The sequence below is a fragment of the Rhinolophus sinicus genome, linkage group LG13 (assembly GCF_036562045.2).
Source record: "Rhinolophus sinicus isolate RSC01 linkage group LG13, ASM3656204v1, whole genome shotgun sequence".
NCBI classification, from domain to species: domain Eukaryota; kingdom Metazoa; phylum Chordata; class Mammalia; order Chiroptera; family Rhinolophidae; genus Rhinolophus; species Rhinolophus sinicus.
Window position 1 is genome coordinate 15,626,620 of NC_133762.1, and position 12,737 is coordinate 15,639,356.

At 64.9% G+C, this 12,737-nt stretch overlaps 1 protein-coding gene across 1 annotated transcript in view; it reads left to right on the forward strand.

The window, feature by feature from the left end:
- The window catches only part of ADAMTS7 (ADAM metallopeptidase with thrombospondin type 1 motif 7), a 28,352-nt gene that overhangs the window by 12,991 nt on the left and 2,624 nt on the right, over positions 1-12,737 (forward strand). Inside the window, exons 9-22 of the mRNA XM_019751242.2 lie at positions 3,063-3,207; positions 3,685-3,777; positions 4,126-4,271; positions 5,508-5,677; positions 5,920-6,053; positions 6,827-6,947; positions 7,545-7,789; positions 8,038-8,179; positions 8,749-8,875; positions 9,235-9,448; positions 9,747-11,105; positions 11,757-11,909; positions 12,236-12,409; positions 12,492-12,638. Of these exons, the coding sequence (XP_019606801.2) occupies positions 3,063-3,207; positions 3,685-3,777; positions 4,126-4,271; positions 5,508-5,677; positions 5,920-6,053; positions 6,827-6,947; positions 7,545-7,789; positions 8,038-8,179; positions 8,749-8,875; positions 9,235-9,448; positions 9,747-11,105; positions 11,757-11,909; positions 12,236-12,409; positions 12,492-12,638 (3,370 nt within the window). The remainder of the gene's footprint in view (positions 1-3,062; positions 3,208-3,684; positions 3,778-4,125; positions 4,272-5,507; positions 5,678-5,919; positions 6,054-6,826; positions 6,948-7,544; positions 7,790-8,037; positions 8,180-8,748; positions 8,876-9,234; positions 9,449-9,746; positions 11,106-11,756; positions 11,910-12,235; positions 12,410-12,491; positions 12,639-12,737) is intronic.

The following is a 12,737-nucleotide window of genomic DNA, read 5'->3' on the forward strand; positions in this document are numbered from 1 at the left end:
TTACAGACCTTGAGCTGGCTCGGGGCCTCAGCCTCTGGGGCGCCCAGACGTCTAGGGCTCTGCTTCTGGGTGGTTTCTCCCTGGAGGTCTGGGCTCCCAGCTCTCACGGGGCCACCACGTCGCTATCACTAGGCCATCTGTTCTCCAGCTTCCAGAATTTTGCTGACATCTTTCCTCTGCCATCGTCACCTCTCCCTTGCTCTTTGTTCTTGTGGATTTACACCCTGTGGGGTTCTGGAAGGCAGTGGAGATAAAGCTGTCCCCTCGATGTGCCATGTTTTCCTAGAAGTCCACTCCCTGTGGGGTAGAAGCAGGGATGTGACCACGTCCATTATGGACATGAGAGCTAGGACTCCGGCCGCAGATAGCAGCGGGTGGCTGGGGTGGGGACTGGAAGCGAGGAGAGCTGAGAGCTGGACTCTGGCCCAGGCTTCTACCCACCCATGCAGGCACATGAGTTACATTCGCCCTTAAGCCTCAGAAACCGGGGATAAGGACAGGCAGCATCGTGGGCTAACAGCGTTCAGTGGGCAAGCATGTGACGTGTGCAGCCCGGTACTGACCACACGCTTAGTCTTCAGGACTCGCTCCTGGTTGTCAGGACTGAAGACACAGGATAGGGGCCTGAACCACGGAAGGGGCCTGGCCCTGGAGAGCAGGCTTAAGAAAAACCCCAGGGTGTGTGTCTCCTGCCCCAGATGGGGGCAGGGAACGAGCTGGAAAATCAGAACAGTAGCTGCTCCCACAGCACCCCAGGGCCTCTTCCCAGCTGCCCCCACCCAGGGAGCCGCCCAGCACCCTGGCTCCAGGACAGACAGACAGATGAGTCTCTGTGTTCCTTCAGCTGCTGGAATGCATGCAGGACTTGGCTCAGGGCCTGGGTGGAGGGTGGGAGGAGAGGGTGACAGCCGAGCCACCCAGGCCGCCCGGAGCCTCAGCACCCAGAAGAGCTGGGTGGGGGCAGAAAGCAGACACGTGCAGCCAGTGGAGAGATGTTTGGGAGGCGACTTCACCTCCCCAAGGTTGGCCCACACGCTCACCTGCCCATCCTGGAAGGCCAGGCAGGAGTGGGGTCACAGGGCCCAGGACAGGTGCCAGGAGGGGGGCTCGCACGGGGACCGTGATGCCAGCCTGTCCTCTAGCCCCGTGTCCTTGCTGGGGGTGGGATGGGAGACAGGACCCACCCCACCCAAACAGGGTGGGGGACAGATTCCTAGAAGTTGCCAGGTGGAGTCAGGCAGCGTTCCCTGGTGTTGGGGGAGGCTCAGAGGTGCTCGGACCACCTCGGCCCTGGGCCACGTAGACTCAGGGTAAGTGAACCCCACGTGACTCAAAGTCACACTCCTGCTGTGCCAACAAACACTAACCTGCCCTGTGATCCGTGTACAGTAAAGGAGACAGAGGAGGCACCTGTCCTCAAGGCCTCACCACCTGGGGGGACAGATATGTGACAGCTCAGGAGATTAGTGCTGTGGCAGACAGCCCTGTGGGGTATGTAGGAATCTGAAGACGTCCTGCAGTGGCCCTTAAAGACCCACGGGGCATCAGGAGGACGGTGCTCTACGTGATGTCACGGCTGGGGGCGGGCGGGGAGGCCCCTCACTCGTGCCCTGGAAGCCATGGCTCTTGCTGGCGAGAGGCTGGCCCGATGGTGTGTCCTCCCGGCATCCACGGCGCCGCCGTCTGGCGACACCACAACCAGGGCCAGGGCTGGCGAGGGGACGTCTCAGGTGAGCGGCTCCGTGCTGGCCTCGAGGTGCCATCCTCTGCCCTGTCCCCACGTGGGGCCGCCCAGCACCCCTATAATTAGAGCGAGGAGGGGCCCCGAGGGGAAGCGCTGACGGGCTTGGTGTCGGCCCCGGGCGCAGCCTGGGAGTGAGCCGAGCAGAGGAAGGAAGGGCTGGCGGCCGGCCGCCGCCGTGTGACTTTCCCCAAGTAGATGCTGCTATTTATACCTCTTTAGCGTGGGATCACACAGGCAGCTTCAGCCTCTTGTGGGTGAGGCTGTGAAGGCCCAGAGAGGGTGTGGGATGGCCCAAGGCCACACAGCATCCCTAGCCAGGGAGAGACTGGAACAATTGTTCCGACTCCCCAGTCAGCCAGCACGTGCGCCGGAATGTGGCCCCGATTCTGGCAGTGGGTCCTATGAGGGCCCCTCGTGCTCCCCACCCTGTCACGCTCGTATGGGACGGACCTGATAGGTTGTCATTGCTGCGGCTGCCCACTGGCAGGCTCACAGGAGCTGACACCACTGGGTCTGAGGCAGGAAACAGGCTACATGTGTCCGGGGAGCTGCCGGTGTGGGGCTGAGTCCTGTCCCACCCAACGCGGGGGTCCCCAGGCCAGCTGGCACCTGCCCCTAGGCTGAGGCCAGCAGCTGGAACACTCCTTTGTCCCACCCAGCCTCTGTGCCAGACTTTTGAACTTACATTTGGAATGAAGTGTTGGAGGCCAGGCCAGTGAGAGGACACCCGTGGGCGCCAGCAGCCGGGGCCTGGCATCAGGTCCTAAGCATCGTCACCCTCCTGTGTGACCTAGGGCAGGGGACACACGGGGTCCTGTAAGGAGAGGCTGTCCTAGGCCTCCTAGGCCTGGGTCCTCGCACAGGTGACTCTAGGTCTCAGCCCGCAGTGGGGCGGTCAGGGGCGTGCTGCTGTGTCAGCTGTGACGTGACGCTCTCCAGGTCCCTGTCTGGCAGCCAGGCCCCAGGCTAAGGGCCGGAGGACCCAGGAATTCAGAGCCAGGCCACAGGAGGGCTTGGCGGTCCAGGAGGCTTCTGAGGGAGGAAGGGCCTTTGGTTACTGCGGAGAAGTGAGAAGAGTATTGCAGGGAGGGGACGGTTCGTGCAAAGGCCCAGCACTGGGAGTGACCGGGAGGTGAGATGGGGTCACAGGATGGTTTTGGGGGCAAGGAGGCCGCAGATCGCCTGCAGACTGAGGTGCTGCGCCCCTTCCCTCCTCTGTCATCCCGGCCTGCCAAGGCATTCCTGACGGGCCTCTAGGCTGCCCCCTCGCCCTGGGGACAGGTGATCATCACCCCACCCTCCTGTCCCATCTGCGCAGCCGTGGCTGGGGTGTGTGTCTGGACGACGCTCCCGCCACAGACGCTATGGACGCCCCATCGGTGCCGCCCGGTGTCCTGTATGACGTCAGCCACCAGTGCCGCCTCCAGTACGGAGCCTACTCTGCCTTCTGTGACGGCATGGACGTGAGTGGGGCCCTGTGGGCACGGCCTGCACACCCCGCGGGCCTGCCCGTCACACACAGTGGGAGGCCACAGGCCCAGGGCTGGGCTCTGGGGGACTGTCACCCACTGTGGGACTGTGGGCAAGCCCCCCTCTCCCAGAGCTGGATTCTAGGAGGTAAAACGAAACCTACCCTGAGGGGTCCTGAGGAAGGTCACCGAAGTGATGGCCATGGGCATGTCACCAAGACCCACAGCTTCCAACGGGGTCTTTCTAGATGAGAGGTGTGGGTGGGCTGCAGACTGCTCTGAGCAGCGACCCAGGGTCAGGTCCCCGCAGCACCACGTGGCCCACAGAAGACGAGGGGGCCCTGGGGTCTCATCTGAGGAGCCCCAGCATGTGCCAGCCCCGTGCAGGGGTCCCCAGGGGACTTTCAGGGGACAAGGCGGGTGGTGGCCCTGGGAGGGGGTGAGAGTGTGGCTCGTGCCCTCCTCCTGCAGAATGTGTGCCACACACTCTGGTGCTCCGTGGGGACTACCTGTCACTCCAAGCTGGATGCGGCTGTGGACGGTACCAGGTGTGGGGAGAGCAAGGTAGGGTGCCCTGGCCCAGCTGTGCAGGTGGGGGTGACAGGCAGATGTCCCACTGTCCGTGCTCGGGCCCAGTCTGCTCACGGACCCCCAGTGCTCTCCAGCCCGAGTCCCCCGTGCAGATGGAGGCGTGGGGGCTGCAGTCAGCGGTTCTCCCAGGTGTCTTCAGCCCAGGGAGCCAGCACATGGGCAGTTTTATTCTCTGCTCCGCTGCTCCCTGGGTAGAAAGGGACCTCCCTCACCCCTCTGACCCTTCCCTGCGTGCCTTTCCAGCCTCCCACGCCCCTCGTTGTCACTAGGGTGAGGAGGACGGGAGGACTGGGGTGGCCACTTACCTGTGTGTCTCGACAGTGGTGTCTGAATGGGGAGTGTGTCCCTGTGGGCTTTAGGCCTGAGGCCGTGGATGGCAGCTGGTCGGGCTGGAGCGCCTGGTCCGTCTGCTCGCGGAGCTGCGGCGTGGGCGTGCAGAACGCCGAGCGGCAGTGCACGCAGCCTGTGTGAGTGTGGGGCGGGGGCCGGGCAGGTGGGGCCGAGGGCACTGAACAAGCAGCCGTTGTGGGAGCCTGGTGCTGCCCCAGCCTCCCACTGTCAGAAGTGTCTCCACAGAGGCCAGAGTGTTCACAGCCACCTCGGGTCACCTGTAGGTGTGTCAGAGGAGGACAGAGTCCCCATGCTGACCCCATTGCAGAGAGGGGGACCCCGAGGCCCAGAGGCTGGAGGGACTTTTGAGGCCACAAGACAAAGCAGCAGCTGGCTGGAGGGAGACAGGAGGGGGCAGTGGCCAAGAGCTTAGACCCTGGACCTTAGGTGGGTCAGGGTTAAATCTCCCCTCCACGCCTTCCCTGGGCCTCAGGTCCCAGAGAACCTACGTGATGGGGGCACAGCAGGGCCCACGTGGTGCAGCTGTGGTCAGGGGTAAGCGCAGCCCGTCAGGTGCAACACTCAGTGACTAGGAGCCACTTGGTGGCATCAGAGGTACATGTGGGTCTGAGATGACAGCAGGGACAGCTGGAAGAAGTGATCAGCAGAGAGGGGTGCTGTGTGACCTGGGGCGAGTGGCTGCCTCTCCCTGGGCCTCAGTTTCCCCATCTAAGCAGGTGATGTGAAGATTCGGGGAGATGTGGGGGCCTCTTCACTAGACATCCCCGGGGGCGTGGTGTTCAGAGCCAGCCCCATCCAACGCCCTGCACTGGGCAGAGACTGGCCTGGACCCCTGCCATGTCCCAGCCTCCAGGCCTGAGCAGGATTGGGGACAGGTAGTCTGGCCCAGATGGGGTGGTGCTCAGGGGCAGAGGTGGGGCTGCTACCAGGGTGCCAACAGACGGGCTCATCAGGACACTGGTCTCATGGGTGGGAGACGCCCACAGCTTGTCCCAGACTCAACAGCCCTGTGCAGAGGGCCCCACCCCCATTGTATAGATGAGGAAATGGGCCCAGAGAAAGCCGAAGATTTGCCCAAGGTCACACAGCAGATTGGGGACGTGGGCACGCAGAGAGCCCGGGCTTCCTGCTGCCACCTTCCCTTACATCCTTACAAACAGAGCCCGAGGGTGGGCAGTGCGAAGGGAGCGCGGTGTGAGCAGAGGGGGGTGTCAGGGGTCAGGGATGCGGACGGAGCTGCCCACTTTGAGGGCCCGCTCCCAGGTCAGGCGCACAGTGGGGCTCAACTCCTGGGTCAGGTGCGTAGTAGGACTCCCTGTGTACTAGCTCAGCCTGCCTGGCCCTCCCCTCAGGCCCAAATACAAGGGCAAGTACTGCGTGGGCGAGAGGAAGCGTGTCCGCCTCTGCAACCTGCAGCGCTGCCCGCCCGGCCGCCCCTCCTTCCGCCACGTGCAGTGCAGCCACTTTGATGCCATGTTGTACAAAGGCCAGCTGCACACATGGGTGCCCGTGGTCAACGATGGTGAGTCCTGCTGCCCACAGGGACACAGGTCCAGCGGGCAGGGGTTGGAGGGCCCGAGTTATCTGTGACACAGCCCTGGGCTGCTCCCAACTGTCCTCACTGCCCGTCTGCTGCCGTGCAGAGAGCTACCGGCCCACACAGCCTCTCGGTTGCCGTGATACGGGTCGTGGAGGCCATCTTCTTGGTGGCCTCCCTGACACCTGCCCTGTTGTCCCTCATGGTTTCTTCACTTGGGCCCCCAGTAAACCCCTGTGAGCTGCACTGCCGGCCGTCGAATGAGTACTTTGCTGAGAAGCTGCGGGACGCCGTGGTCGACGGCACCCCCTGCTACCAGGGCCAGGCCAGCCGCGACCTCTGCGTCAATGGCATCTGCAAGGTGTGCCCCATGGGGAGGGTCTCTAACACCACGTCTCCACCCCTGGTGGCCTCTTCTGGGGCCCTCCTGGTCCCCTCGCACCCTCCCCAGGCTGTACCAGCTCTGCCGGTGGGACCCTTTGATGGTCCCCCGTCACGTCTCAGCACAGCCCCCTCACGATCGGGCCGCACACCCCACCTCTGCTTCTGCACCCCGACATCCTCGTTCGCACGGGCTGCCTGCAGCTCCCCCCTCATGCGCCAGCTCAGCACAGCTCCTGCCGGAAACAAGCCCAGGCGGTGGGTGGCTCGCCCGCCTTCCGGCTGGAGGACCCCAGGCAGTGGTTTCCTGCAAGATAGCAAGGGGACTGTATCCACACAGCAGATTCAATGAGGTCGTGTCACAGGCCACTCCCGGGGTGGCAGGGCTCAGCCCGGCAGAGCGAGCGTCAGCATTTGCTGGCGACCGTCATCCTTCCAGCAACAGCAGTGGCTTCATCTGTGCCCATGTCCCAGCCACTTTCTCTCCACTGCTTCTGGGCGGTGAAGCCACTGGGTTGGAGACTCAGCGCAGGAGCAGCGGGCGGGGTGGCCCGGTGCCTCCTTCCTAGAACTCCCACCTCTCGCCGCGGGGGCTCTCACGACACACCTTTATGGCACAGCTTCATCTCCCCAGCTCACACCTGAGGAAACTGAGGCTTGGAGAGGCGGAGGGGTGTACCTGGGGTCAGAGGGCACAGCTGTGGTGGGGCAGGGCCCCGAGCTGTCCTCCCGCCCCCCCGCCGTGTGTTACAGAACGTGGGCTGTGACTTCGAGATTGACTCGGGCGCCACTGAGGACCGCTGTGGCGTGTGCCAGGGCAACGGCTCCACCTGTCACACCGTGAGCGGGACCTTCCAGGAGGCAGAGGGCCTGGGTATGGGCGGCACCAGCAGTGGGAGGCAGGGTGGCCCTTCTTCCTCTCCCCCGATCCCCTGTCCTTGGCCCTCGGTGGTTCTGGTTCAGCCCCCCAGCCAGATGCTGAAGCCAGCAGAACCCTCAGGCACGGGGCTTCACTGCCCTATGCCTCAGGTTCCCCATCGGTAACACGTGATGACACCAGTGCTTGTGCACAGGTGTGTTACCTGTGTAAAGTGCTTAGAGCAATGCCAGGCATGTGACAGACACTTCTGAAGTGAGAGGACATGGCTGGGCAGGAGGGAGGAGGTGTCACACAGACAGGCCCCGTCCACACGGGTTTTCAGCACGGTCACACTGGCCCCGAGTGTCGGGGATGGACCAGCCGTGTGACAGACCATCTAAGGTCTCTGGAACAGGGGGCTGGGACCGGATCAGAGGAGCCCGTCGGAGGTGCCGGTGACTTGGGCAGGGGTAAACCTCTGCCTCTGGGGCCGCTCAGAATCAAGCTGGTGGTGGAACCCTCGGGGTCAGCCGGCGGGGCCATCGGGAAGAGAGGTCAGGGAGGAGGTGCGGGCAGCCGACCCGCTTACCTCTGCTCACCGCCGGCCACCAGGGTACGTGGACGTGGGGCTGATCCCGGCCGGTGCCCGTGAGATCCGCATCGAGGAGGTGGCCGAGGCTGCCAACTTCCTGGCCCTGCGGAGCGAGGACCCAGAAAAGTACTTCCTCAACGGTGGCTGGACCATCCAGTGGAACGGAGAGTACGAGGTGGCAGGAACCACCTTCACGTACGCTCGCACAGGCAACTGGGAGAACCTCACGTCCCCGGGGCCCACCCACGAGCCTGTCTGGATCCAGGTAGCTGCGTCCCGAGGCCTGGGCAGGGGAGCAGGGGGCGCTCTGTGTGACCCAGGCCCACGGCAGGAGAAGGCCTGGGGCGGTCACCTGGCCCCACTGCTGGGCCTCTGCCTCGATTCCCCCGTCTCTAAGGCGGCCCAGGGTTTGGCCCCAGGTCCCAGGGGTGGCTGGCTCAGCTCGTTGAGGATGGTCGCTCTGGGCGGGTGGAGAGGACGCCTCATGCTCACGGGCCCCCACCTGCCTCGCAGCTGCTGTTTCAGGAAAGCAACCCCGGGGTGCGCTATGAGTACACCATCCACCGGGAGTCTGACGACCACGGCCTGGGCCCGCCGCCCGAGTTCTCCTGGCACTATGGGCCGTGGACCAAGTGCACAGTGACCTGCGGCACAGGTGAGGGGGGGGTCTTAGTCTCTGGGAAGGGATGCCGGCTTCAGCCTCCTGCGCACTGCTTATTTGTGGGGCCATCGTGAGCCTGGAAGTTTGCTTCTCTGAGCCTCAGTTTCCCCATCTGTAAAATGGGGCTAGCAATAGTCCGTCTCGTAGGTCCCTTGGGAGAGTAAATGGGACGAAGCAGGCACAGAGCCCAGCCACGTTTGGATTTGTACGTGAGCAGTAGCTGGCACTTGTGAGCTTTGGCCAGGCGCCAGGCACTGTGCACTGAGCTTGCACACACATGTCACCCTCACACCTGAGCTTCCAGGCAGCTGTTATGTTCACTCCCACTTACAGATGAAAACACTGAGGTTCAGAGAGGCCAAGTGAGCTGCCCAAGGTCTCCCAGCTAGGAAGCCCCACTTCCAGCTAGGAAGCTGCATACTCTGCCCCCGCCCCGGGGTGGGGCTGGGGGCCTGCTCTGGGAGGGCTCTGAGCAGGGTGGGTGTGGCCGTGTCTCTGGGAGCAGGGTGGCTTGGGCAGGGGCCTTAGGTGCCTGGCCCAGGTTGAGCCCCCTGACCCCCCAGGTATGCAGAGGCAGAGCGTGTCCTGCACTGAGCGGCTGGTAGGGCCCGTGGATGAAAGACACTGTGACCCTCTGGGCCGGCCCGATGACCGCCACAGGAAGTGCAGTGAGGAGCCCTGCCCGGCCCGGTGAGCCCACCCTGACCCCAACCCCCAGGAGCCTTGGTGCTGTTGCTGGCCCCAGAGCAGGGGACCCCTGGGAGAGAAGAGGGAATGGGCTCTTGGCCTCTCTTCCCAGTGCTGAAGCCCCAGACCTTGGTTGCCTCCCACCCCAGCCTGGGATGTCCCTGGTCACTCGTGTTTGGGTTTCTGTGTGGACACAGGCCTCAGGTCTTTCCCAGATACCCTGGGGTGAGGGTGGCAGGAGCAAAGGGCTCTGGGGGCCGACCTAGGCTTGGAGCTCTGGGGACATATCCCCTGGGCTTAGACCTGAACCTGATGCCTGGGAGTCCAGCCAGCCCCACACTGATGCCACCTGTGTCCCATAGGTGGTGGGCAGGTGAGTGGCAGCTGTGCTCCAGCTCCTGTGGGCCCGGAGGCCTCTCCCGCCGGGCTGTGCTCTGTATCCGAAGCATCGGGCTGGACGAGCAGAGCGCCCTGGAGCCGCCTGCCTGCGAACACCTGCCCCGGCCCCCTGCCGAAACTCCTTGCAACCGCGAGGTGGCCTGTCCAGCCACCTGGGCCATGGGGAACTGGTCTCAGGTAAGCATCAGGATGGGAGACGCCCGCCCCCAGCTCCACCATCGGTCTCGGGCTGCAGGGAGGCAGAGGCAACCTTCAGTGAGCCCTGACTGCCAGGCACCATGAAGGTGGGAGGGAGGCTGGGGCATTCCAGGACCAACCCCTGTCCCCAAACCTCAGGGACTAGGACGTCTTGGCATGCCGTGGTCTTGAGCCGGGTGGGGTCCGAGAGGGCTGGCAGCTCTGACAAGGCAAGGGGGCAGGGTACCCGCCTGGCCCAGCTTCTGGCCTGGGCCCCTCACCTTGGCTTCCCCTGCAGTGCTCGGCGACATGTGGCCCGGGAGCTCAGTACCGCACTGTCCTCTGCACCAATGACACTGGTGTCCCCTGCGATGAGGCCCAGCGGCCGGCAAGTGAGGCCGCCTGCCGTCTGCCTCCCTGCCCGGGGGCCCTGGACGTGCTGGGTCCTGAAGGCTCGGGCAGCGGCTCCTTCAGCCACGAGCTGTACAATGAGGTGGACTTCCTCCCGCCCCACCTGGCCCCCCGTCCTCTGCCCCCGTCATCACCTGAGTCAGCCGGCGGGGGCAACGCCATCGAGGAGGAGGGCCCCGAGCTGGGCCCGCCGGGGCCCGTGTTCGTGGACGACTTTTACTACGACTACAATTTCATCACCTTCCATGAGGACCTGTCCTACTGGCCCTTTGAGGAGCCCAGCCCAGACCCGACGGGCACAGGGGACTGGACACCCCCACCCCTGAGCAGTCCTGCAGAGCCCCCCACGGGCACCCCCGCACTGGCCACAGAGCCTCCTGGGGCCGAGAAGGAGGGGGCGCCACAAGATGGGTCCCCTGCCCCTTGGCCCAGCCAGGCCGGACGCTCCCTGCCCCCACCTTCAGAGCAGACCCCGAGGAACCCCTTGATCAACTTCTTGTCTGAGGAAGACTCCCCCGTGGGGGCCCCAGACCTTGGGCTCCCCAGCCTGCCCTGGACTCCTGCTTCAGTTGGTGGCATAGCGACGCCTATAGCTCCTGGAGACCAAGACGAGTTCCTGGGCGAAGAGTACGGCCTGAGCCCGCCACCCCGTCCTCAGTGGGAGTGGACCAATGAGGTTTCTGAGGACGAGGAGGCCGTAGGCCGCCCAGAGCCCCACGTGCCCCAGAGCCCACTGTCCCCCGTGTCCACGAGCACCACCCACTCCTCTCCTAGTCCTGACACGGTCAAGCTGTGGACGAGCGGGACCATGGCCTGGGAACCAGCTCTGCAAGGGGACCTGGGGCCTGTGGACCATGAGCTGTGGCCCACCGTGGGGGGGGCTCCTCCCACGGCCTCCCCGTCAGAGGCCCAGGGCAGGGACAGCCTGCTGCAGCCAGGGGCACCCACCCCTCCACCCCCAGGACTGGCAGTGCCGGGGACCTTCCTCCTGACGGCCCCCGCTGGCCCAGGGCACACGCCTTGGGTGACCACGCTGAGTCCAGGACCCTTGGGCCCTCCTGAGCTCCCCAGCCCAGAAGCGCCCCCGAGCTCAGTGCTGTTGTCCACACCAGCTGGTGACAGTCTAGCCAACAACAGCAGAGTCCCTGAGACCCAGACTCTGGACCCCAGCCTGGCCAAAGAGGGGCCACCTGAGGACCTGCCACCAGCCAGCAATGCCAGCTGGGAAGTGGGAAACTGGAGTGAGGCAAGTGGTGCCAGGGCCAGGGTCGGCAGGACCCCGCTGCCTCAGTTTCCCATTTGAGCAGTGGGGGTGGGGCAAGGGGCCCCTCCCCAAGCAGCACAGGAGCCTGGGAAGGCAGGGGGCACAAATGAGATGCAGCCAGGAGTGTCCCTCACTCTGGTTTGCACACCCCCAGGGACAGGGAACTCACCGCAGGCAGCCATGTGGTGGGGCAGCCTCCTCCCGCGGCCCCAGGCCCCTCGCTGCCACACGGGGCCCAGCAGGGTCCCCACGGCTCACCTGGCTCTCCCCTCCCGGCTGTACCCTGCTCTGCTGGGTCTGAGCGGCCTGGAACGAAGCTGCCCCCCACCCCCACCTGGATCTCAGGTCACTGCGGGAGAAGTGAGCTTCTGTTCAGATCCCTAATCCTGGGGTGGGAGGGACAGGCTGAGGCCCAGTGAGGATCCCAGACTTCCCAGGGGGTTCTGGGAAGCCTTGTCAGGACAGCTGCCTCCCCAGTGAGCAGGTGCTGGGGGACTGGCCTGCTCGTCCTCACTGTCTCCTTGGGAGGCCCTGGCTGTGCTGAGGCTCCACCCACCTTGATGGTGGTCCCCTGGCTGTGAGGGCTTGGGGGGCACGACCCCGCCTGCTTCATGGCCTCTGCTCTGTCCACAGTGCTCCACCACCTGTGGCCTGGGTGCTGTCTGGAGGCCTGTGCGCTGCAGCTCCGGCCGCGAAGACGACTGTGCCCCAGCTGGCCGGCCCCAGCCCGCCCGTCGTTGTCACCTGCGGCCCTGTGCCACCTGGCACGCAGGCAACTGGAGTAAGGTGCGTGTGGACGGCCAGAGGGGCCCATGGGTGTGATCCTGGGGTGGGGGGCAGCCTCACACTCTCAGTTAACTGCTGGTCTGTCTGATCTTCGCATCTGTGTTGTGTCACCTGCCCCAGCCCCGTCTCTTGCTGGCTGGCTCCTGTTCTCTGTACTTGCCACCCCCTTGGGACCTCACTTTCTCCCTCTGTCCCATCTTGAGGCAGCCCCGGAGACTTTCAGGGATGAGCCCTGGCTGCGGGGAGGTCAGATGCCTGCCCTGACCCCCCGCTGGACATGTGTGTGCACGAGGCGATGTGTGCACACACGTGTCCTCGGCCCGCAGTGCTCCCGCAGCTGTGGTGGAGGTACCTCCGTGCGGGACGTGCAGTGTGTGGACACAAGGCACCTCCGGCCGCTGCGGCCCTTCCACTGCCAACCCGGGCCTGCCCAGCCGCCCGCCCGGCGGCCCTGCGGGGCCCAGCCCTGCCTCAGCTGGTACACCTCCTCCTGGAGGGAGGTGAGGCCTGGGGCTCTGGGGTGGGGGGTGGCCAGCCCTGGCCGTGCCCTGACCCCTCGCCCTGACCATCCTGCCCCCCCAGTGCTCTGAGGCCTGTGGCGGCGGGGAACAGCAGCGTCTGGTGACCTGCCCGGAGCCGGGCCTGTGCGAGGAGGCACTGAGACCCAACAGCACTCGGTCCTGCAACACGCAGCCCTGCACACAGTGGGTGGTGGGGCCCTGGGGCCAGGTAAGCCGGCGGCACAGCGCTGGGAGGGGTCTGAGTGCCCACCGTGCGCCAGGCTCCTGTGGTCACGGTAGACACAGTGATGGCCGCTAAAATGGAGTA